At 54.1% G+C, this 24700-nt stretch overlaps 1 protein-coding gene across 1 annotated transcript in view; it reads right to left on the bottom strand.

Annotated features, from left to right (window-relative positions):
* The window catches only part of CTCFL (CCCTC-binding factor like), a 58066-nt gene extending 41816 nt beyond the window's left edge, over positions 1–16250 (bottom strand). Inside the window, exons 1-7 of the mRNA XM_075527690.1 lie at positions 15735–16250; positions 15054–15273; positions 10814–10984; positions 9852–9985; positions 6586–6706; positions 5583–5732; positions 3990–4188 (exon numbers count right to left, since the gene is read on the bottom strand). Of these exons, the coding sequence (XP_075383805.1) occupies positions 3990–4188; positions 5583–5732; positions 6586–6706; positions 9852–9985; positions 10814–10984; positions 15054–15273; positions 15735–16250 (1511 nt within the window). The remainder of the gene's footprint in view (positions 1–3989; positions 4189–5582; positions 5733–6585; positions 6707–9851; positions 9986–10813; positions 10985–15053; positions 15274–15734) is intronic.
* Between the last annotated feature and the right edge of the window lie 8450 nt (positions 16251–24700).

The following is a 24700-nucleotide window of genomic DNA, read 5'->3' as shown; positions in this document are numbered from 1 at the left end:
CTTTGGAGTCATGTCAATTCAGGTATTTTTGCCCATTAAGAAACAAAAGGTTTAAAATATTTTATTGTATTTAGGAGAAAATTATAAATCATAACTCTTGAATCAATAAACCACACACACTTTGTTCCAGATGTGGACTGCAGACACCACATATATACACACACACACACATACATACCCTTACACACACAACACACACACACACAGTAGCAGCCTGGGTCCCTTTTCCCACTCTTCTGGTTTCCCTGGCCTTCACTGCCTGCTCCTCTCCAGTGGGACAAATGCTGCCCTTCGGACCTTGGTAGAGTTGACTGTGGAAGCCCTGGGAACACAGGGGCTTACGTGTCAGGCTGCTAACCGCAGGGTCAGCAGCTCCTGACTAGGTGCTCCGTAGGAGGAAGATGAGGCTGTCTGCTCCCTAATGAGCTATCGTCTCGGAATCCCACAGGGGCAGTTCTACCCTGTCCTGTAGGGTCCCCGTGAGTTGTAACTGACTTGATGGCCGTTGAGATGTTTTTTTTTTTTTCCTGGTTTTTGTTTTTAATAGCTGTTTGTTCTACAATCTTCTCTATTATTTGTCTAAAAGGTGGCCTCTGGGCCTCTTCAGTCTCAGGGCACAGACTCGGGGGTCCTCTGGTTTCTTTCAGACTAGCTGGTCAGATCTTGTTGTTCTTGTTCTACATGAATAAATAAATAAGCTCTAACCAGGACTTTCTCTTCTGGTCTTGGTCGGAGTGGCCTGTCGTGAGAGCTGGCTGGGCACCATCTAGTTCTCTGGTCTCGGGGTGGAGCAGGCTGTGGTCAAGTGGGCCATCAGTCTTCGGGGCTGATTGTATTCTTGGGCTTTCTTCATCCTCCTTTGCTTCAACGGGGAAGAAACCGATGGTTGCCTGTTAGGTGGCTGCTCACACACTTTTGAGATCCCCGTACTACTCGGTGTCGGAGGAAGGCTATTAACAACCTGTCATGTGCACATGACACACCCTGCTTACATGGCCTTGGTTGCAGGTCGTACATCAAAAGGGAACTGCCAGAAATTCGAGCTGGATTCAGAAGAGAAGGTGGAATGACGTCAGGTGCATCTGGCTCAAAGCAGAGAACACCAGAAAGGCGTTTACTTGGATCTCGTCGACTCTGCCAAGGCATTGGACCATGTGGACCCTAACAAACTGGGGACAGCCTCGAGAAGAAGGAGAACCCCAGGTCGCAGCCCTGTGCCCATGCGGGACCTGGACCTGCATCCAGAGGCAGCTGTGTGACTAGAACAAGGGTATGGTTTTAAGTCAGGAAAGGTGCGTATCAGGGTTGTATCCTCTCACTTTTCCTGGTTCAGTCTCCATGCTGAGCAAGCCATGGGAGAAGCCGGCCTATATGAAGAAGAATGCCGCATCAGGAGCCTCGGAGGAAGGTTATTAACAACCTGCGCTATGCAGGTAACACAACCTGGCTTGCCAACAGTGAAGAGGACGTGAAGCACTTGCTGATGAAGATCAAGGGTTGCAATATTACGACTCCGTATAAAGAAGGCAAACATCCTCAGCACGATGACGAATACTGATGAATCCAGGAAGGGTCTCAGCGTGCAGGAAGCTGAGGACATTTGCTGAGTGGAACAAGTCCAACCCAAGAGCAGGAGACCCCCGTTATCAAACCAAGGGTGGGTTTCCACACAGAGGAGCACAGTAGTCTGCCGCCTGCACCCACCCCTGTGGATCCAGCCTTCTGATAATGGGCAGCTACGTTACTTCACCTGTTTGCTTTTGTGACCAGTGCCGCTCAAAGGTTGCGTGCACATGTATGTTTGGGTCACAGCTCCTAGTTCTCTCGGATCTACGCCCAGGAGCCACAACACTGTTTTCCACAGCGGGAGCACCGTTTCCTCACATCGGACCGAGCCCCTGGTGCAGACACCGATCTGCCCGGCTAGGGTAGTTCTAAGAGGCCCGCAGCTTCTTTGCGCTCTTCCCGTCACTGTCTGCCCCGAGTGGGGACTAGACTTAGGGACTCGATTCTAATACAAAGAAGAACAGTGTGTCGCTGTCAAGACTGGGCCCTGGAGGTCCGATGGCTTCCTCCTTACTCTCTCTCAGATCACCGCTCCGGAGGAAGTTGCCCCCGTGCTGGGCGGACACTCAAGCAAGCTGTCCTAGGAAGTGGTCTCCAGGACAAGGGACAGAGGCCTCCTGCCAACAGCCCTGGGCGGGAGCTGCCATCTCGCCGCCTCCTCCAGCCCCGGTCAAGCCTTCAGGTGACTGCAGCCCCTCAGTCACTAATAAGACAACACTTAAAAAAGTAAACTTTGAGTCGACCCATTTCTTAGCACTGCACTGAAAGCAGTATTTTAGGAACCTCTAGGACGGCTGTCCGGGAAGTTGCCTCAGTCTGCTTCATCGGCATGCCTGAAGGCTGCCCTCCACCCAGAAGTGCTCTGCATGGGGTTTGGGGAGGTCTGAGGAGGCCCAGGAAGATTCTCCAGATGCCGTGTGTGGGGCTGTCCTGCCTCGGTGAGGGAGACCACCCTTTCACAGGGGATCTCACCTTCAAAACAAAGAAGCCCCTCCCTAAACTGTGGCCGTGGCTTCTGCAGGTCCTCACAAGTTTCCGAAGGAGGGTCTGGGTCGCCGGGTGTGACCCTGAGCTGAGACGGAGGATCTCTCTAGGAAGGATCGGGATGACTTTAGTCGGCTTAGGCAACTGGCCACCACTGGGGGGGGTCGAGCCTTGACTGGTGGAGACGACATGCACCACAGGACCGGACCGCCAGGATGTGTAAGACTCTCACCAGTGGGGTTTCAGAAGTGGATGGGCAGGCTGCTCTCCCCGCCCCAGCTCAGTCTAGAAGCACTGCTGTGAGGCCGTCAGCATCACAGACACACAGCGGCTCGCACCCCCACACAAACTGGCGGGGGCTGGGTCTGAGGGGCGCTGGTGGGAATGCTGCCACTGCCCCTCAAAGGCACCGACCACGGGGAGCAGCCTTTGCCGCCCTGGGGCGTGTGGACACAGTCGGGATGAACTTGGAATCAGTGTTTCTCGAGGTGTGTGTTTAGAAGTTCCTGTAGCCAGCCGTGTTTATGACAAGAAAGGAGGGCAGACGGGTTCTCGCCAGTGTGGGGACACAGGGAACTCTCATGTGACGCGGCGGAGGCGGGGGCTGGGAGAACACAGTTGATCTATTTAAAGGATTTCCTAGTATCAGGCATTACCAAGTGCATAACACATTTCCCCCTTCCCTTCCCTAGGCGAGGATGCCCAGCCAAGTCTTTCTAAGACTTTCATACTTCCTCGACAAACCGAAAAAATAAACACCAGGCTCACTGCCAGGTCAACACCGACTCCTAACGACCCTGCAGGACTGGGCAGAACTGCCCCTTTGGGTTTTCGAGACCGGAACCCTTTATGGGAGTAGAAAGCTCCATCTTTCTCCGGCAGAGCACAGGGTGGTTTGGAACTGCAGGGTTCCCAAGCTGGATCCCCAGGCCTTCCTGGAGCCGGGCTGCTGGGTGGGCTTGAGCCATCGAGCCTTTGGCCAATCGTCCAGGGCTCAGCTATTTGCATCACCCAGAGACTCCTGCTCAGTCCTGGTTGTTTTGTTGTTGTTTGTTCTGTCCAGCTGATTCGGACCCGACACCAGGATGGGCCCTAGGAACCTTCGGGGTCTTAGAGCCCCATCCAGACCTGCTCCTCTGAGCCGTGGCCCATGACTTGTGTTCCAGCTTCTCAGAGGGGCTGTCGTGATATGCCCATCCAGCCAAACCCACCTGACAGCTGACCCCAAATCGTGAGGACCCTGTGTGTGGACAGTGACCCCTAACCTCCAATGACTTTCAATGGCTGATGTTTCTGGAAATAGATCCCCCAGGCACCCCTCCCTCCGGCCTGTGCGCAGTGCACCCCGGCGTGTTGACTATCTGCCCCAGCCAGGAGCCATTAAAGATTCTCACAGGGACGGAGAATCCCACCCAACCCCACCCCCACTTCTTCCTCACCCCATCACGTCCTGTTGCACCCCCAAGTCGCCGGGGCCCGGTACCTGCTTGCGGATGTAACTGCGACGTCGATGCCGCTTCTCCTTCTTGTGGGTCTCCTGGTGCTGGAGGAGGGCGTAGCGCTCGTGGAAGACGGCAGGGCAGAGGCGGCACAGCATCTCTGTCGCTTTGTACGTGTGCAGGTTGCGCAGGTGCACACCTGTGGGGGCCGCAGAGCACCTCGCGCTTAAGAAGGCAGAATTCCCGTTAGGCACAGTCCCCGCTCCCCAGCCTTGACACTACTGATGTCTGAGGCCAGGGCCTTCTCCAGCTTCCACCACCGATTGTTCTGACCAGGGCTATAGTACACAGGCCGTACTAGAATGGAGAAAAATGTGGAACCAAACTTCAAATTCCTACAAAAGAAACCAACCAACAAAAAACAGATCTCTCTGAGTAGTTGAGGCCCCCAGAAGACTGTTGCCCTGGTGTGCTCTTCAAACCTGTATCTGAAACAAGCCCCGGAGGTCACCCTGAGGCTAATAACAGATGGGCGAAAGGAAAAAAAATGATGGCTATCCCCTATAAACACTGCACTCGGAGGAAAACAAACACCTACGTGAGACCAAATGATCAATTACTTTTCAAAATATATGAACAGTCGAGGGCAGAGACACTAAGTCAGGGAAATGGAACAACCAGAGTGGAATCCTGACCATGTTTCCACAGTATGAAGACTGTCGGGAGGCCTGGCGGTACAGTGAAGTTACAAGTGAGTTGCTCACCACAGGTCAGTAGTTCGAAACCACCAGCTGCTTCAAAGGAGAAAGTGGAGGCTGTCTACTCCCACAGAGAGTTACAATCTCAGAAACCCATCGGGGCTCCTCTACCCTGTCTCAGAGGTCACCGAGAGTCAGCATGAACCCCGTGACAGCATTTGGATTTTCGGTTGAAATGTCTAGTGACACTGAACAACTAACTGGTGGATAAATGGCTGATGGGGAGGCTGGACTTCAATGTCAACAGTTACTGAAAGCACAATGGAATATTATTTTTAAAATATGCCCCGTGTGATAAAGTAATAGCCACAGAAGGCCCCCTTCACTCAAAGGTCCACGGGAACTTATGTCTGGGCACTGGCACAGCATCGCCACCAGATGGTGCCACAGGACCACAAGAAGAAAACCTCCCAGGTCCCAGAGCCCAGCTGCTGCCCAGAAAGCAAGGCCAGCGCCACCTGGTGCCGCTAAAGGAAGGCTCGGAGCGTGAACCTGCCAAGTATGAGAGTCAGCAGGAGAGCACTTGGCTTGGGGTCCCTGGGTGGTCCCAACCGAAAGGGTGGAGTGTTGAGTCCACTCAGGGGCATTTTGGAAGAAAGGCCTGGCGGTCTTCTTCCATACTGACGCCCGCAAGGTCACTGTGGGTTGGAAATGACTCAGTGGCTCCTGGCTTGTCCCTGGGTGGTACTAACATGCCCAACATTGAAAGCCAGAGGCGGGAAGTGCAGCTGCCTCATCCTGAGAGTCAGCTGCTGAGACCCCATGGAGCCCAGGGGCACTGTGACCCACAGGGGACGCCTGGCACCAGCACAGGCTCGACGGTAATGTCACTCACGCAGGTCGCTTTTCCTGGCGATGACGGCGGTGCAGTGGGGACAGTGGTGCTTGGGCACGTCCTTGCTGTGCCTCTGCTGGACGTGGGTCTTCATGGTGCCACTCTGCGTGAAGCACGTGTGGCAGATGGGGCACTCGTAGGGCTTCTCACCTGTGACACACAACACACGTGACCTCAGGGTCTCCAGGGAGACAAGCCAGGACAAAGGGGCGGGGGCCAGAGCAGCTGGTCCTTCATGGCCAGGGTGCCTCCAGCCCTGTCCTCCTGCATCTGAAGTCCACTTGGTAGAAGGCTCCAGGCCACAGGCGCCTCCACAGTGTCTCTCCCTCCCCGCACCATGTGTGACCTTACTAACACCGTTTCCCAAAGGGGGCGACACCACTCCTGGAGGGTGCTGGACCCACACTTGACTCTGGGTTTCTGGCTGTACTACTAATGTTTTTCATTATTGGGGGGAGGGGGGCCACCGGCCAAATCCGTATGGGAACCTCTGCCCTGGAGGCTACAGGTCCCTTCAGGAGAAGGCTCTGGCTTGCACTGCAGGGATGCAGGCCCACAGCCGTCGCGTCGACCCCACAGCGCAGGGTAGAACTGCCCCATAGGGTCCCCGTCTGTACCAGAAGCAGACTGGTGCGTCTTTCTTCCAAGGACCAGCTGGTGGGTTTGAACCGGTGACCTTCTGTTGCATGTGGAGTGCTCAACCGCCGTACCACCAAAGCTCCCTGTACAAACTTCTCAGGCTCCTGCCACCGAGTCGATTCCGACTCACGGCGATCCTACAGGACAGAGTAGAACTGCCCCGTGGGTGCCCGAGGCGATACATGTTGACAGTAGCAGAGAGCCTCGTCTTTCTCCCTCAGAGCGGCTGGTGGGTTTGAACCGCCAATGCTGTGGTTAGCAGTCCTACACACAACCCGCTACAGCCCCTGGACTCCTTTGCACAAGGGTCAGGGACCCACAGAACCAGGTGAGCCCCCCGGGGCTGCTCCGCCAGCCCACTGACCGGAGTGTGTCCTCATGTGGCGCTTCAGCTTGTGGGTGTCCCTGCTGGCGTAGCTGCACTGGGAGCACTGGAAAGGGCGTTCCCCGGTGTGGGAGCGCATGTGGCGCTTCAGCTTGCTGGCCTGGGGAAGAGAGAAAGGCCTTAGGAAACCCAGCACCACACGCACGGCTCAAAAGGGCCCACCGTGATGTGTCTGGTCAGAAGCCACGCCACAAGCCCTTTCTTCCCATCTTCTGTCTGGGCAGGCGGCGATGAGTTGAGTCCCAGGGGTTCACACTCCTTTGGGGCCGAGTGAGTGGCAGCTTTGAGCGGGGTCCTCCTCGGCCTCATTTCACAGAGGGAAATCACGGTGTGAGTTTCCTCCCAGTTCTAAGGAGCCCCGGTGGCACAGTGGTTATGCATTGGGCTGCTGACGGCAAAGCTGGCAGTTTGAAACCACCAACCTCCCCGAGGGAGAGAGATGAGGCTGTCTGTTCTTGTAAAGATTTACAGTCTTGGAGACCCACAGGGACAGGTCTACCCTGTAGGGTCACTGCGAGTCAGTATTGACTCGGTTGAAGTGTTTGGGGTTTTCCTGGAAGGCAGCAAACGTTCAGTAGGTGCCAAGTAGCCGCCCCAGCACAGAGGGAGGCGTGGAGGCCAAAAGTTTTTGCGTAAGTACCGTGAAGGCAGTCAGCTCCTTGCTCTTGAATGGATTCTAACGCACAGCGCCCCATTGTGGCAGCGCCGAGCTGCCCCCTGGGGCTTCTTAGGCTTCCACCTTCACGGAGCCAGGCCTTTCCTTACACAGAGCCGCTGGCTGGGGTTGAACCGCCAACCTTGGGGTTCGCAGTGAAGTGCTCCACCTTTGCAAAGCCAGCCTCCCTCATACCCACGACCTTGGAGTTGATTCTGACTCAGGACAGCCTCCCCGGGGTTTCCAAGGCTACAGATCTTTCTGGAAGCCGACCGCCTCATCTTTCTGGTGAGGAGCAGCTGGTGGGTTCGAACCAGGTATTTGAACTGTTTGCTTTAAACTGGTTCTTGCTGGTTCGGTCATGGCCGAGGAGAGGACACCTGGACAGATCTGAAATTTTAAATTGAAAGCGATCACGGGAAGGGGAAATGGGAAGGGTCACAGTCCTGCTAGGAACGCAATCTCCATCCAAGAGAAGGAGGGCAGCGGCATGGCGCCACCAACTCTGGACTCTGGGGTTGGAGCAGAGTCAGACACCAGGCTCCTGGGAGGGCTCACTCGGCCTCCTCTTGCACCGTCTCTCGCCCCAGGCCTTCAGCCCTCTCCCATTCGCCCGTGCTGGCGAGCACTCCGCGTCTCCCAGACTTGAGAGTCCAGGCAGCTCCGCTCTCCCATCTCCAGCTCAAAGCCCTGGTTTGAGCCTCCGACCTCTCTGTTACCAGTGGGACGTACCAGTACTGTGCCACCGGGCTCCTCGGTGGGGGACGCCACGTGAAGCAGTCACTGTGACAGGTCCACTGTCCCTACCCTGACCGGCTTCCCTGACGCCACACAGGGGTTGGAGAGCCACCCTGTCACCAAGCACAGGCACTGTGTGCTTTCTCAATCAGGTGCTGGGAGTCCAGGCCAGTTCATGTCGGCCCCACAGGTGTCACCTGCCTCATGGGATTTTCAGGGGCAGACACCTTGGAAGCGGGTGTCAGCTGGACTGGAAAGGTTGTGTTCCGTGCCGGCTGGATCCCAGCCCGGAGGCCATCTGAGGCTTCGGATTCTAAGGCAGCTTTGTGTTTTAACCCTCTTTTTTTGCGTTCTCTGAACCCAGTCACAACCTTTAGCTCAAATGAGAAATATTTTTGTTTTAAAAAAGCAACAGCCGAATTTTTTTTTTCTTGAAACGTGAGTCTGACTCCGTGGGTGAAATTCTCCCCTTTATGAAACCGGGTTGCATCATCTGTTTTTAAACTCAAGCCGTCCCCTTACCTCTGTCCCACTCCAGGGCAGTGGCCATCCCTTTCCAACTGGGCTTCCTGCGACCCGGCGGCGCCCTTGCAGCGGAAGGGGGAGAAAAGACGCGGAAGAGCACATGGCAGGGCGCGGCCATCACTGCTTTTCTGAAAGGTCCTGCTCATTCCTTATCCTCTGCTGACAAAGCAATTCTGACTCATCTTGTGACCCTCAAGGGCAGCTTGGAATTGCCCCCAAAGGATTCCCCAGGTGTCCTCTCAGGAGAAAGATCAGGCCCCTGCTCCTGTCACAATGTGGAACCCCACGGGCCAGGCCTGTCCTGTTCTGTCGCGTCAAACTCAGCTCCAAGGCCGTGCGTTTGGTTTGTTGGATTTCTTTCTTTCTTTCTTTCTTTCTTTCTTTCTTTCTTTCTTTCTTTCTTTCTTTCTTTCTTTTTTCCTTCCTTCCTTCCTTCCTTCCTTCCTTCCTTCTTTCCTTCCTTCCTTCCTTTCTTGTTCTTTACAAGAGCAGACGACCACACCTCCTCTGTGGAGCGGCTGGGGGATTCGAACCTCTGCCTTTCCAGTCAGTAGCTGAATCCATAACCCCTGTGCCACCAGGGCTCCTGGCTAACCCCCCAATCCAGTGAAATGACACAGCCCGTGACAGGGTGGTCTCTTTGGCATTCGGAGGCTCAGAGGTTCTGCTTGGGTTTTCGGCGAGGTGCTTTGCATCTGAGCACGTGAACTGAGGTGTGGGGTGGCTGGGAGGGGGGCTGGGTCAGCGCATCTAGTTCGAGGTGAAACTCAAACCAAGCTCACCGAGGCAGGACTCCCCACCAGGGTGGAGCTCAAGCTGTTTCGACGGGCACTTCCCGGCCTTGTGTGCAGTGCCCTCGCCGACTGCTCCTCAAGGAACACGGGAAACCCGAGTGAGTTCCCGTTGGAAATGTAGGAAACAGACCGTGTCGTACTCCCTGCACCGATTCTGCGTGAATAACGTCTTTCATGGAAAACTCGTGCATCCCAGGCTCTGGGGGTTAAGAGTTTGAGTTTGTAGAACCTGGTGTCACGATGGATTAAGCGCTGGGCGGCCAACTAAGAGGTTACGGCCTCGGGACCTGCACTCAACTTGCTGCTGTAACTGCTTATGGGAGTAGAAAGCCTGTCTTTCTCCCTGGGCGCGGCTGGTCATTTGGGACCAGACTCCCGTGTAACCACCAGGGCTCCTTTGGAAGCCCACATGTGCAGCGCCACCCTGTCTCCAGGCCAAGATGAATCGGAAGTGACGCTCGGCGGGGCGTTGCGCGACTGGCTCCCCCGCCCTGCCCACTGGTCGGCGCACGGGCTGGGGCGGGAGGACTTACTTCCACGCTGGCGTACTTGCACGCGGAACACTTGAAGGGCTTCTCGTGCGTATGCTTGTAGCGCCTGTGTCGCACGAGTTCTCCGCTGGTGACAAACGCCATGTCGCAGTCCTCACACTTAAAAGGTCTGGTTCCTAGAAAGACCAGAGCGAGCCAAGTGAAACGCAGTGCTCTCTGTTCCCCGCCATCTCCTCAAACAAAGCAGGCTCACTGCCCCGGCTCCAGTCCAACTCGCTGTAACCCTACAGGGCAGGGTAGAGCTGCTTTTGTGAGTTCCCGAGACTATGATCCTTTACCGGAGTAGAAAGCCTCTGCTTCCTCCCATGGAGCAGCTGTTGGTTTCGAACCGTGGACTTTGAGCTTAGCAACCCACTGTGCAACCACGATGCCACCAGGGGTCCTCCCGCGATTTCCTGGGAGTTTATCAATGACACTCAGCCTGCCGTACCCACTGATGGCGTGCCTGCACTGACCCACAGTGGCCCTCTGGGGCAGAGAAGGACTGCCCCGTGGCTGTCATGTTACAGAAGCAGATGCCTCGTGTTCCTCCAGCCAGGCGGCGGGGTGTGGTCGAACTGCCGACCTTTCCGTTAGCAGCCGAGTGCTTAACCACGGTTCCACCAGGCTCTTCTACACAAAGCCTCGAAATGCTTTAAAAATCAGGAAGAGGCTCTTTCAACAATAAGCGTCAGGGACTGTGAAGCCCAGTGGCTGGTTATTGATCTGGGAAGTGGATGTCCAGGTCTTTCTTCCGACGTGCTGTGGACGGCCCGCCTGCCCAGCACTCACTGCCTGCACCCTGGGGAAGGCCGTCGTGGTACTCCGACCTCTGCAGGCTGGCTTAAGGAGGAGACACAACAAAAGCTGTGAGTATGATCGAGTCTGGTCCTGCAGGAGGAAGGGGGTCTGGGTTCCGCCCGGGGTCCTTGGAAGGAGACCCACCCACAGGCCCAGCGTGTCACCTGTGTGGGTGTTGACGTGGTTCCGCAGCAGCGTGACAGTGCGGAAGGCTTTCACGCAGAGGTGGCACCCATGGGGTTTCTCGCTGGTGTGAATTTTCATGTGCCGCTTAAAGCTGGAGACTCGAGAGGAGGCGAAGGTGCAGGTGTCACAGTGGAAGGTTTGCTTTGCTCCTACTGGGGAGGGGCACCATGAGGAGGGGTGAAAATAAGCAATCGAGCAAGCAAACTCGTCTTTGGGGGAATTTGTTCAGATTCAATTCCCACCCTGTGAGAATCCTGCCAGTCTAATACCGGAGCTCAGCACGGCAGGAAGGTAAACGCCGGTGGCCGTGGAGCCGATTCTGACCCACAGGGCCTCTTCAGAACAGAGTGGCGTGGCCCCCGCAGGGTTTCTCAGTTGGCGTCTCTCCTCTGGGGAACGGCTGATGGGGTTGCACTGCCACTGGGTCCACGGCTGAGCGCTTCAGTGCTGTGCCATGTGGGCTAGTCAACAACATTCTATTTATAAGTGGACTAAACTCAACAAACTCTTCGCGAGCGGTGGTACGGATTGAATTGTGACTCCCCCCAACATAGACGTTGTAAATCCCGGACCATATCGTGCTTATCGGAGCCCTGGTGGTGTGTCGTGGTTAAGAGTTGAGCTGCTAACCGACCTCAAGGTCAGTAGTTCAAAACCACCAACTGCTCCTCAGGAGAAAGATGTGGCTTTCCACTCCTGTAAAGAGGTAGTCTTGAAAACCCACAGGGGCAGTTCTACCCTGCCCTCCAGGGTTGCTAAGCGTCAGCATCGACTTGACAGCAGTGAGTTTGGCTTTTTGGTTCTCGAGCTTTGCACACGTATATTAGAGATGAAGAAAGGGCAGAAAATGAATGGGCCAAGTCAGTGCCCCGCCCAAGAATTAGACAAAGACCAGCAGCTTGGAACTCAACGTGAACGGAAAGAAGAGCTATGCCCAGGCGCCAATGAAGTAGACGCTGAATGTCCTTGCAGAGACTAGAAGAGAGAGACAGTTGGTTAAGGACTCAGCTACCAGTTGCAAAGTTGATCATCAGTACCCACCCAGAGGCTCCTCGACCGAAAGGCCTGGTCTGCTTTCAAAAGGTCACTGCAGAGAAAACCCTACCGATCAGTTCTCCTCTGCCCACCCGTGAATCCACTGGTCGGCAATGAACAGTCTCCAAGGTGACAACACAACTGACCACCTTTGGGCAAGAGCGATGGAGAAAGAAGAGACACGCATGGACCATCCTAACGGACTATAGTGTTAACTACAGTTGCTCACCCAAACTCCGCTTGTCCAGGCGGGATAGGCAAAAGGCAAGACTTTACAGCCTTTGGAAGACAATTGCAACATAGGTTTGTAGACTTCCTAGACAAGATTTTAAAAGAAAAGCCAAAGCCGAACATATTGCAAAATTCCACTACTTAAAAAGTGAAAGTTAAAATTAAAAAAAATCAGAGAACACCATAAAGAGTTAAAGGGGGGAAGCCACACCAGGGTAAGAGATTTGCCACCAAAACAGGTTAAGAAAAGAACACACAGATTTTGTGATGAACTTTTACAAAGTGCTAAGAAAAGACCAACAGTCTGATTTTTTAAAAAATGGGCGAAAGACTTGAACAGGCAGCTCAGAGAAGAGAATACTGGAAGTCAGTTAACAAAGGAAGACTCAAATGCTTGGTGGTTTTCACTGTCTGAAGGGAAACTGCTCTGGACCAGCTAGTCCACCACAGCAAATCTGTCTTGGGAGGATTACGACCAGAGTGCTCCTTAGAGGCAAGGATCAGGGGACTTTGGGCCAGGTTGCCAGGAGAGACCAGTCCCCGAAGAAGGGCATCATGCTCGGTAAGGCACAGCAGCAGTGAAAAAGACCAAGGTGCTCAACTAGATGGACGGACACAGTGGCTGCAACGATTGGCTCAAACAGAGGAGCAACCGGGGGAGGATGGCGCAGGACCGGTGGTATTCCATTCGGCTGTACATTAAAGGTCGCTGAGTCGGAACCACCCGAACGGCACCACCACAGCAGTCACATCTGAAATCATGTAAAAAATGTTCCCAACCCACTCAGAGGCTTCTGGGAAGGAAAACTGGGGGAAGACTCAAGGCAAGAAAATCCTATGGAGTTTTTATACGGTAACCAGAGCCGGCAATGAGTTTGGTTTTGGTTGAATGACATCAAAGTCCTTCCTAACCTGACTGGACCTACTCTCCCCACCCACCCACCCACCCACCAGGAGGCTCTGGACACAGTCAATCTCTCCAAAGCCCTCTGGAGCTGCACACCCGGCGGTGATATGACCTCCCTTCTTCAAGGCTGCCTTCTTGCGCCTCCTAAAATGGGGACTTCCCTGGTGGCAGCTCCCTGTTGCCCCTGCAGACGGAATCACTGCCTGGCCAGCCCGAAGCCCTTGTCGCTGCCAGGGCTCCCCAAAACCAGGACACAGCCCCATGCGTGTCGCTGAGCAACGGTGCTTCACAGGGGTTCCAGTGGCTGATTTGGGGCAAGTAGATCACCAGGGTTTTCTCCTGTGGTACATTCTGGGTGACCTTGAATCTCTAACTTCAGGGAGCAAGCTAGCACGTCCACTGCTTGGGCCACCCGGGGATTCCACATACCGAGGAAAAGCGCTGCTCTAAAAGTCGTAGAAGCCTTTATGAAACATAAATATCAAAGTGTGAGACTGTCGTTTCCTGACACACCCTCCATCTAGGCCCGTGCACTTCTGAAGGGGCTGGCTCCTCCCTCTCTTTCCCCCCAGGAGCTCTGCACTCTTCCATGGGCACCACATCAAAGTGGAAGCTATGGCACCCCCGGGACCCAATTAGGTTCCTCTGAAATCCTCCTTGCATTTGGGGAACAAAAAGAAGTCTGAAGGGGCAAGATCAGGGCTGTAGGTGGATAGAGTATGGTTTCCGAACGAAATTCCCATAGGACAACCATGCTACTGCCCAGGAACGAGTATGTTGTGATAAACTAGACATATATAGTCTTAAATTCCTCAGCACGAATTCCCTGGTCTTTCCCCTCACTAATGCAGTTTGCAATTTCCTCAACACTTCTTCTGCAAAGTCCCTGTGATCATCCTGCGCCTGTGGGGAACATTTATCAAGACGACCCCTTTGGAATCCCCAAATAGTCACTTTCTGAACTGCCCTCTCTGCCTTGGATTGAATGGACCTGGCAGATCCTCAGAAGCCAGTTTTGACTGGATTTTTTTGGTAAGGCCCCCTAAAGAGACTTAAGACAAGTGTATTCCCGAGACAACTTGTCCACAGCCACCACAGGTCACAGAGACGTAGGCAAGCACTTCTTATTTGGGCAAAATGCACAGAAGTGTTGACCCAGAAGCCTCACCACGACTTTTTGACGCCTCATACGGTCCTCTCCAGTCCTCATTTCTTTCCTCTCCCACGTCCGCCCACCCGCCCGTCCCCAGGAAGTGGGGAAACGAGAGTGGAGACCAGGGCTTGGTGTTCTATTGCGTGTCCTGTGTTTTTCGGAAGCATCCTTATTGCACCTTCCAAAACACCAGTGCGCAAAACGCAAAACCCTTTGGGGCTTGATTCCCCATGCACAGGAGTAGTTGGAAATGTCTCCCATTTCCTGAGCTACCCCTGCAGAGCAAACACTGAGCTCTGTAGGAGGGAAGACCAGGAGACCTGCTTCTGGAAAGATTGCAGCCCAGGAAATCTCATGGGGTGTTCTCGTCCGACAGTGGGGTCAACATCACGGGCCCTAACAGCGTCAACAACAGTGAAAGCCCATCACGGAAACGGCAATGACCCTCCCTGTCCTGTACTGAATTGTCCCTTGGCCCCAAATCCCCACGTCCCCAGAACCTATCACTGTGACAGTATTTGGAACTGAAGTCATTTCATTCAGAATCTCGTTAGCAGGAGGACCAGAGTGGGGACATGAGGAGACACCCACGAGGCCATGTGGCGATGGGGTAGAGAGCAGAGGGATGCGGGCACAATGCAAGGAACGCCGAGGGTTGCTGGCAGCCCCCAGACGCTGGGATCCACGAAGAAGGATCTTTCCCCAGAGCCTCTTAAGAGACCGCGAGTGGCTCTGTCCACACCTTGCGTTTGAACTTGTGGTCTCTAGAACCTTGAGTGAAAACAGCTCTATTCTTAGAAACCACCCAGAAGCTCGCAAGGCTCTCCTTCCCAGAAAGAAAAAGTTGTCGGCCAGTGTGGTGCGAACGTTTACGCAGGAAGAGTCAGCCTACCCTTTGTCTTCTTCTGCTGTTTGCTGGCTTTCGCAGCCACAGCTTCGCTGGATGAAGGGCTCTCTCCCGCCTCCTCCACCAGCATGTTGGCGATGGTCAGCATGATCTCTTCCTGCCCTTCCTCCTGGGGCCTGGTCTCCACCACAAGGAGCTGCTCTCCGCTTTGCGCAGGGATCCCCCCTCCGGGCAGCAGCTGGGCCTGCTCTTGGCCTCTCTCGGGCTAATAAAACCAAAAAGGGAGGCTTTGAAGCAGGACAAGGCTGTTGGGTGATCATCCAAGTCAACTTTGCCCCAAGCCCTTCGAAATGGAAGACAAATCGGGTGGAAGGAAGTCAGCTAATGGCACCCCAAAGGCTACGGATTTGGCCTATTAAACATCAGACTTTAAAAAACTAGACAAAACAAAAAACCCAATGGACTTCTTAAGAGTCTAAACAAACAGGGTAGCTTTTAAAACCCCTTTAAAAGTCACCTAAAGGCTTCAGGGAAGGTGTGCTTGTGTGTGTGTGTGTGTTTTTTTTTTTCCCCTCTTTCTCTTCTTCTTAAAGTGTAATTTACAAATGCAGAGAACTCTGAGTAGATAATGGCAAACGGAAACGTCAAAAACAAACAAACAAACAAGAAAGAATGGTGTTTCTTTCCCCCTTCCCTTTCTCCCCCTGGTTCAATAACCCGGGCTACCTTCACCAGGCTCCCAGCCAGCCAGCTGTCCTCTATGGCCACGGTCGCGCCCTCCTCCAGCACCTCGAAGCGCACCACCTCCATCTCCTGCAGCGAGTACACCTCGTCCTGGACGCCGATGGCCACGCACTGGGGCGTGCTCGCGGGGGGCCCCTCGCCCAGCGGAGACTGCCACCACAGCAGCGGGGTCAGCGCGCCGCCCGCCTGCGACAGCACCACCTGCACCTCCTCTTGGTGCTGGACGGGCAGCCAGCTCGTGCCCTGCACCTGCACGGCGTCGGCGGGCACCGTCTGCAGCGTCAGCGTGTGCTTCTCGCTCTCCTCCGCCGCCCCCGCCGCCGCCGGGGGCTGGGGCTCCTGCTCTACCTGTGGCACCCGTGGCTGCAGCGCCCCGGGGGGCGACGGGGGCTCCGCGGCCTCGGGGCTCGGGCACTCCTGGGCCTTCTCGGCCACCACCTCCAGCTCTTTGATTTTGGTGAATTGTTCGGGAGGGGCGGGGACCTCGGTGACCGCCATTCTGTCTGGATCTGCGGGGGAGATCGAGCGTCTTAGCGGGACCCCCGGGGTCGGGGCGGCAGATCAAGTCGGGGTGCAGACCGTGGGGACCCGGCCCAAGGATTCCAGAACCACACCGCTTGGGGCCGAGCAGCTTCTGGGACGTGCATGCTCCTGGGCCCAGAGAGGCCTTTGGAAAATGCACATTCCTAGGCCCGGGTGCGGCTCTCCCCAGGGGCACCGCTTCACCTTCTGCAATGACCGCGCCGAGGCGGCTTGAGGGCCCGTGGCCTTCGGTCCACACCGGCCGGTGACGGCGGGCCTGAGGCCCCACAGGCACCCCTTGCAGAACCGGGTCCGCCCCCCGACGGCTGCCCACGCGCCCCCCGGAGCCCTCACCGCGGGAGGCGTGGCCCGGCCCCGGCCCGCAGGTCCTGCGTGGACTCACCTCGCGCCTCAGCAGCGGGCGCTGCCGCCGATGCCTGCTGGATAAGCTCGCTAGGGGGCTAGGCGTTAGTGCGCAGGCGCGCGAGGGAGCCAAGGGGGCCTAAGGGCGGAGCCAGGGTGAGCCGCGGATAGCATTGGAGGGTGCCTGGAGGTGAGCCTGGAGGGGGCGCCCGACTGGCGGGCAGAGGAGCTGACGAGAGACGGAGATGCAGGGGCACCTGCAGGGGGCGCCCGAGAGCAGCGTGCGGATAAAGTGGCTGAGGTGGGTCTGCGCGCGCACTGGACAAGGGGGCGGTGTGCGGGGAAGGCGAGGGCCTTTGAGGGGGGCGCCCTCGTTAGGGAGTGAAGGGGGCTCCTTAAAGGGGGCAGTGAGAGATCTGAGGGGAGAGATCTGAGGAGAGATCTGAGGGACATGCAGCGGGAGGAGGAGCCTGGAGGGGGCGCCCGAGAGGAGAGAGATGGACAGGGCCAGAAGGGGGCGCCGAGAAGCTCGGGAGAGGAGACGTGGATAAGGGGTGCGCAGGGGCACCCTGAGGGGGCGCTGAGGTATAGGGGAGTAGGCTGAAGAGGAAGGGGAGGGTACCGGGAGTAGACATCTCTGAAAGGAGGAGACGTAAAGGGAGGGGAAAATGGCGGACAGAGGCAAAAAGAGGGAGCCGGGAAGTGTGTGTGAAAAGAAGGCGCGTGGGAAAGGGGGGCCCTTACACTAGGACAAACCGTTATTGAAGGGGATACCAGAAATGTGAAGAGTTAGAGGCCAGGGTCCTGAGAAACCCCAGGGCGTTAAATGCACCTGGAAGAGAGATGACCCCAGGGCACGGATAGGAGCAGGAGGAGCAGCCCCACGCAAGGAAGGGGCCGCAGGGGTTGGGGCAGAGAGGTGGCTGGGGGAGGCGGGGTGCACCCCTGACGTTTCTGGCAGCGCTTGGGTGGTGGGCGCTGCAGTTGAGGCCCCAGCTCCCGGCGACCTTGCATAGATCCTGGACCGGCAGTATGCCCGCGCCCTTGGTGGCAGCCTCGCCACACCACCCAGTAGAGACCTTGCTCTTCCCAGAGGGGCTCATGGAGGGCTGGTGGGAGCGTGGGAGACTGTGAAGCCGAAACGACGAGAACGAAGAGGGGGAGGGGGGAAATACGCGTTCAAAACTCTGTCGCGAAAGCGTCCCCAGCCTTGAACCAGAAAAGGCTCTCCAGGGACCCTGTGGCCGAAGCGCTGGGTTGCTGACCAGAAGGCTGGTGGTTCGAGCCTACCAGCCGCTCCGTGGGAGAAAGATGAGGCGTTCTGCTTGCATCATGAAGCAGTTCTGAGACGGTGGCCACGAGGTGTGTCGCCGCGATGGCATCTCCCAGCAACTGCAGCGACCGGTCTCCTCTCCGCCTACAGCCAGGCCGTGCCCTCCATCCCTGCTGGTTCCTTCTCGACGTCTGCGTTTCCCCACAACTCTGGGTTTTATTTCGCATTGTTTCACACGGTAAGTGCTCAACGATTTTTCTTCACCTCTCTTTTGGACAGTTGATTGTGTTTGCCACGGCAAATTAGCGTCCTGCCCAACAGTTCAGGCACACATTGTTCCGTGGGCATTGCTGACTGTGCCCATTTCCAGGTTGCCGCCCCAGATTGCCTCTCTCTAGTTCCCCTGCCTTTCCTGCCTTCTAGACTGTGCTGGTTTGGTCTTGTTCAGTGGATTGTTCTAAAGAGCGAGGTTGACCCCCTTGCACACCTCCCCAGGGGCCTCCTCCCTTACAGATCATGCAGAATCATCATTGTTAGGGGCCACAGAGTTGGTCCCGACCCATAGCAACCCCACACACAACGGAGCAGAAAACTGCCTGGTCCTTGGTCATCCTCCTAATTTTTCAGCGCGCAAGCCCATTGTTATGGCCACTGTGCCCGTGCATCTCGTCGAGGGCCTTTCTCCTTTTTGCTGTCCTTCCACTCTGCCAAGCATGCTGTCTTTCTGCAGGGACTAGTCTCTCTCCTGACCGCATGTCCCAAGCAGGTAAGATGACATCTCGCCATCCTTGTCTCTAAGGAGCTCTCTGGCCAAATTTCTTTCAAGACAGAGTTGTTTGTCTTTCGGGCAGTCCGTGGCACTTTCGATATTCTTCTCCAGCACCACAATTCAAATGCATCGATTCTTCTGGCAGGAGGATCCTTAGGAATGTGCATTGTCAATTTTAATTGTAGAATAATGTGTGGGATGTAGTTGCAAATATAATACATATAATATTTTTAGATTACATAAATAGTAACATCAAAATTGTTTTTGTAAAATTTTTCTACATTGAATTTTTATTTTTAAAAAAGTTATTGCTGGAGGCAAGAGAAAGATGAGGCTTTCTACTCCAGGAGAGAGTCACAGTGTTGGAAACCCACAGGGGCAGTTCTACTCTGTCCTATAGGGTCTCTATGAGTCAGAATCAACTTGATGGCAGTGAGGTTAGTGTCTTTAAAAAACAAAACATTGTTATAGGTTCACAAAGAGCCCTGGTCGCATAGTGGTTGCACATTGGACTGTGATCCTCAACTCAGCAGTTCGAGACTACCCAGCTGCTCTGCGGAAGAAAGATGAGGCGTTCTCCTCACGTCAACAGTTACAGTCTTGGAAACCCACAGGAGGTCGCTATGAGTCAGCATTGAGTCGATAGTAGTGAGTTTGCTTTTCGGTTGACAGGTTCACAAATACTAATGACTACAAGCTCGTATCTAAAACTCCGGAACATTGGACAAAATCAGCCACTATGCAGCCACTGAAACCAAACGCACTGCCATTGAGTCAATGCTGACTCATAATAACCCCCTGTGGGTTTCTGGGGCTGTAACTGTTTACGGGAGTGAAAAGTCTCATCTTCCTCCCAAGGAGCTGCTGGTAGTTTCAAACTGCCAACCATGCAGATTACAGGCCAGCGTATAACCATTACGCCGCCAGGACTCCTCTAAAGACACTGTCAGTCAGGAAACCACAGCACGGGCGTATAGCTTGCACAAATGGAGCTCGGTCAGTGCTAAGTGTCATCGTTAATGGGGAAAGCTGGCGTTTCTACCCAGGGCCCCTTAGGAGTTCAAAAGCTATGTTAGCTCAGAGTTGTATCCTTGTAGGGTATTCATACAAGTAAGCTGGGCTGGCGAAAAATGGTTTTGTTGCTATAATGCACTACAGGGATATTTTTTCCTAAAAATATCAAGTTTGGCTGATATCTGCTCCCCAAAATTTATAGTCTGTCATTCTGATGTCACTCCTTGACAGTGTCACCTGGTGTGGCCTGAGCTTACCTCTCTCCAAACCTTCAAGTACCAGGGTGGCATTCTTGATGGGTGCCATTGGTTATTTTTCTGCGCAGTCTCTTATTTGTTCGAAAGGTGACCTCTGGGAGTGACTTCAGCTCCAGATTAAAAGGGTGTCTTGTCTTTGCCCCTTTCAACAGTAGAAAGGATAGGGCTCACTTCCGTTTTCGCGCAGGCCTCCTACACCCTCAGTCATGCGTGTTGTCAGTTAGGGTCGGCGAGTGCTGGTGTCAGCGTTGCGTCTGGGGGTTCTACAGCATCTGTGCTTATCCAGAGAAGATCAATATTTGAAGGTCATGGGGAAAATCGCCTGTTATAATAACTTCTCTTAAATCATTTAAATGAGTTTTTCCACTTGAACCGTCACCACCTATTTAGTGCCTTCTCGGGCAATTTTGCATTATTGCTGTTACACTCATGCGGATAGAAAGTTTTGTCAGTGTGTAGATTATAAACCCGTGATTGGAAATTTCAACTGCCAGTTGGAAAACACGTCCAAGAACAAATGGCTCTGAGGCCGTGGGAGGGCTCTAGAAGAGGACACGAGCTGAATTTGGAGTGGGGCCAGGAAGGGCGTAGAGGAACGGGCTCCCTGGGCGGTGCAAATGGGACAAGACCTCAAAAGTTGCAAGTTCGAGATGACCCAAAGCCATCGCTGAAAAAGCCTGGAAGTCAACTTCTGAAAGATTAATGGGTGGAAACTCTGTCCTGGGGGGTGGGGGGGAGGGCATGGTTTTGCTGTGACACACGGGCGGCTCTGAGCGGTGAGGAAACAGCTCTGCCTGAGGCCCGCAGGAGACCGGCTAGAGAAGTCAGAGGTGTGACCCTGCTTGTGCTCTGAGTGCTTCCCTGTTTCTAGAAATCAAGATTGAGAGAAAAGGAAGTAGCCTGCCTTTCCTCTAGAATGGAGGGAAGGATGGTTGACTTCCTGGAATCCAAACTCCTCCTCTCGCTCTTCCCAGGCACCTGCCCAACCAGTTGCCCAGCCATTTCGGCCTCAGGCAGATCCCAGTTACCCCAAGCGGTCACTCTTGGCGTCAGTTAGACTTCGCGTCTCTTGCCCCTCCTATCCAAAGCTTTGCAGAGAGCTCTGCTGGGCACATGGCAGGTGTGGCGCTGAGTCTCAGCAGCGAGAGAACTGATGGCGAAGCCACGCGCCACGCTGAGACCCACAGCAGCAGTGTGCTGACCAGGACAGGGGTCTGACAGAGAGAGCGCGTCTGCAGCCACCCTTGGGTGAGCGGAGACACGTGCAGACACATTTTGTTGGGAATAAACCTGTGCGTGTGTGAACTGTTTCGTCACAGCGATATTTTTTGACTTCCCCCTCCTCGGAGGTGCCAAATAAGTGTGTGCTGTTTCACTTCATTTTCACTCACTTCCACAACGATTGTTCTTTCTACTACAAGTGCCCCAGTGTCGTTGGAAGGCTGAATGTCTTTCCAACTTCACTTTTCCGATGTCAGAGGCTGTGAGTCCCTGAAGCCCTGAGTGCCACAGAAATCTATCCCACGGGGTATTTTGGGAAGTAGTGAGTGAGTCCAGCCTTTCTTCCACAGTTAACTCAAACCCGCAGCCTCTCACTCAGCAGCGGAGCGCAGTAACCTATCCCCCCTGCCCCCCCCCCCCCCCAGGCTCTGTGGTGGTGGTGCCATCGATCTGATTGTCAACTTGAATCTTCTGTGATGGAGCAGAGCTGCCTGCAGGGGCTCCCTTGGCTGTCATCGCAACCGGAGCAGTCTGCCAGGCCTTTCTCCCAAGTACCCTCGGGGTAGGCTCAAACTGATGGCCCTTTGATTGGCAGCTCAGCGTTTAAACACTGCACCACCGGCGCTCCTCAGGGCCTGCCTCGCTATCTGCATGTTGGGAAAGTCAGTGTTTAGAGGGATTTTTAGGAGACTTTTCTGGGACGGCGGCCTCCGACTCGGACGCTGTGTGCCGGGTCCCCAGGTGGACTGTGGACTGTGGACTGCTGCCTGGTCAGAGAATTAGGGGTCGCTATGAGCCGGCACAGACTCCATGCCAGTGAGTCTGTGTTTTGGGTGAGGGCTGCTTCACTGGATGGGGTAGGGGTGGGGTGGAGGCACCGAGGAGAGAGGGCCAGGGGGTGGGTGACTGCGCAGACATCACGGTTTGCTTCTTGCTTCTCACCTCTGGCTTTTTGATGCCTGACTAGCAGCTGGTACACAAACTTTTTTAAACTACCCCGGAGGTGGCAGGTTTGGCTCCTCAGAGTGTTATAAAAATCATTTGTACCCAAAAGTGTGTAAACAGCCCGGTGCATTTGCCAGGAACGTTCTTTCGATCCCTCTGATTTCCACCAATGGGTCCCACAGGCGTGTCCATTTTGGAACATGTCCGCTAGTCTGTTGGGCAAACGTTGTTTTTATGCCGGTGGCCCCGCTTTGAACTTTGGTATAAGCACAGACATCGATGGCCTCTTATCTAATGAGCAGTTCGCCGGGGCTGGGGCCTTTGCCACGGGGAACAGGGCGGCTGAGGAGTCTTCAGTTGCTGGCAACGATGATAAGGAGGGAACGTGGCAGCGTCCAAGACCGTGATGCAAAAGTGCCCCAGGTGTTCTGGAAGTTTCTTGGTATAACCTTTACCTTCTCCTGCTTTTACATAAAGAAGTGTTTGGTGACTGGCTGATTGAATAAGTCTTCATTATGCTTAGCCTAGTTAAATGGAATCTAAAAAGAAACATCTGCGGGGGTGGAGGGGGTAGCGGGTAGATGTAGAAGGCTGTCTTCCAGCCGGATGATGACAAGTTAACTTTGGGGGTTTTGAAGGGACCTGTTCGGGGGAGTATTTTTCTCTTCTGCATAATTTTTTTAGATACTGCAGTCTTCTGTTGTTAAACGGCCAAGGGGTGCTGTTGGGTAATGGCTTGACTGCTAATCACTAGGCGGTTCAAAACCACCAGAGGGTCCTTGGGAACTAGATGAGGCTGCCTGCTCCCACAGAGAGCGACAGCCTCAGAAATCCTCTCAGAGTTGCTATGGGTCAGAATCGACTCGATGACAGTGAGTAGGAGTTGGGGGAAAAATCTTGGCATGTCAAAAACTACTCTGCGTGTTTCCGCCCTGCACTGTCTCCACGTGTCAGGTTCCTACCTGTCGTTTCTAGACCGCCCGCTCAGCATTGGAGGCCGCATGCCACGGGAGTCACAGTGGTTTTTGGCTTTCCCTGAGGTGTGGCCTCCCACAGGCTACTCACCCTCTGAGCCTCTATTTGCTCCTCTGAAAATCAGCAGTAAAAATAATAAGAGCTCCTTCCTAATTTTACGATGAAGTAGAACAACAATAACTCACAGCCATCAAGTCAATTCTGACTCACAGCAACTCTATGGGATAGAGTACAATGGCCTGTTTGGGTTTCTGAGATGGTAACTCTTTACAGAAATAGAAACCTCATCTTTCTCCTGAGGAGCAGCTGGTAGTTTCGAACGGCTGACCTTACAGTTAGCAGCCCAGTGCATAATCCACTTCGCCACCAGGGCTCACATGCATAAAAGCAACACAACACTTGGGATACAAAAACCTGTTGCTGGCGGGTTGGTTTTGACTCACAAGAGACCCCAAGACAGAGTAGAACTGCCTCCCAGGCTTCCAAGGCTGCAGTCCTTATGGAAGCCAACTGCCACCTCAGTTCTGAGGACAGGGGGCTGATGGCTTTGAACAGCCCACTCTTTGGCTAGCAGCTAAGCTCTGCTGACTTGAGATGGAGGAGGGTGTGCCCACTAGTGTCGCTACAAACTCATAGAAACTGTTAGTAAGCAACATAGCACAGCGGGGAGCTATTGCTTCTGGACCTATCTTCCATATCGCTAACCCTTACTCCCAAAGAATTCTGGGCTCCCCAACGTGCACGTCAGTTTTGACATCTCAGAGGAACTCAGATTGTGTCCCTTTTAAAGGTTCACTGAGTTTGAGGAACAAAAAGAAGACAAGAGGCATGAGGAAGGCAAGAGGGTGGGTGGGGTGCAGCTTCCCAAAGAAATGCTCATCGGATGGTCCTTGGTGCCCTCGAAGAAGGGGCAATGGTGCCTCGTGACGGGAGTTCATTGGTGAAAACATCCTTGGCCATTTCCTCATGTAGGCTGCTTTCAATTTCCTTTGTCCTTCTTCCTGAGACGGCCCCGTGACTGTCCCGTAACCTTAGTGACAACCTGTCAAGATGACCCCTTTGGCATTCCCCAAATCAGTGGTTCTCAACCTGTAGGTCGAAACCCCTCTGGGGGTTGAACGACGCTTTCACAGGGGTCACCTAAGAGCACTGGGAAACACATATTTCCGATGATCTTAGGAACCGAGACACCGCTCCTCGATCCGTCTCCAGGCAGGTCTGCCCACATGCAGATATGCCCATATATGAGTACCCGGCGTGATGACATCATCACACCAACCCCACCACATACACCCCATACAGATACAGGTGTATGTGTTATATTAAGATGTTCCCCATGCTACATCATGCTTCAAGACAAAATTTCATTTGTTTGTCATTAGAAATAAATAGTTCACAATATATAATTACATATTGTTTTGTGATTAATCACTATGCTTTAATTTATGCTCAATTTGTAACAATGAAAATACATCCTGCATATCTGGCATTTACATGACAATTCATTACAATGATGAAGTAGCAATGAAAATAATTTTATGGTTGGGGGTCACCATAACATGAGGAACTGTATTAAAGGGTCTTGGCATTAGGGAGGTTGAGAACCACT

This window comes from Tenrec ecaudatus, chromosome 12, assembly GCF_050624435.1.
Source record: "Tenrec ecaudatus isolate mTenEca1 chromosome 12, mTenEca1.hap1, whole genome shotgun sequence".
NCBI classification, from domain to species: domain Eukaryota; kingdom Metazoa; phylum Chordata; class Mammalia; order Afrosoricida; family Tenrecidae; genus Tenrec; species Tenrec ecaudatus.
This window is presented reverse-complemented; position numbering and strand designations above follow the sequence as displayed.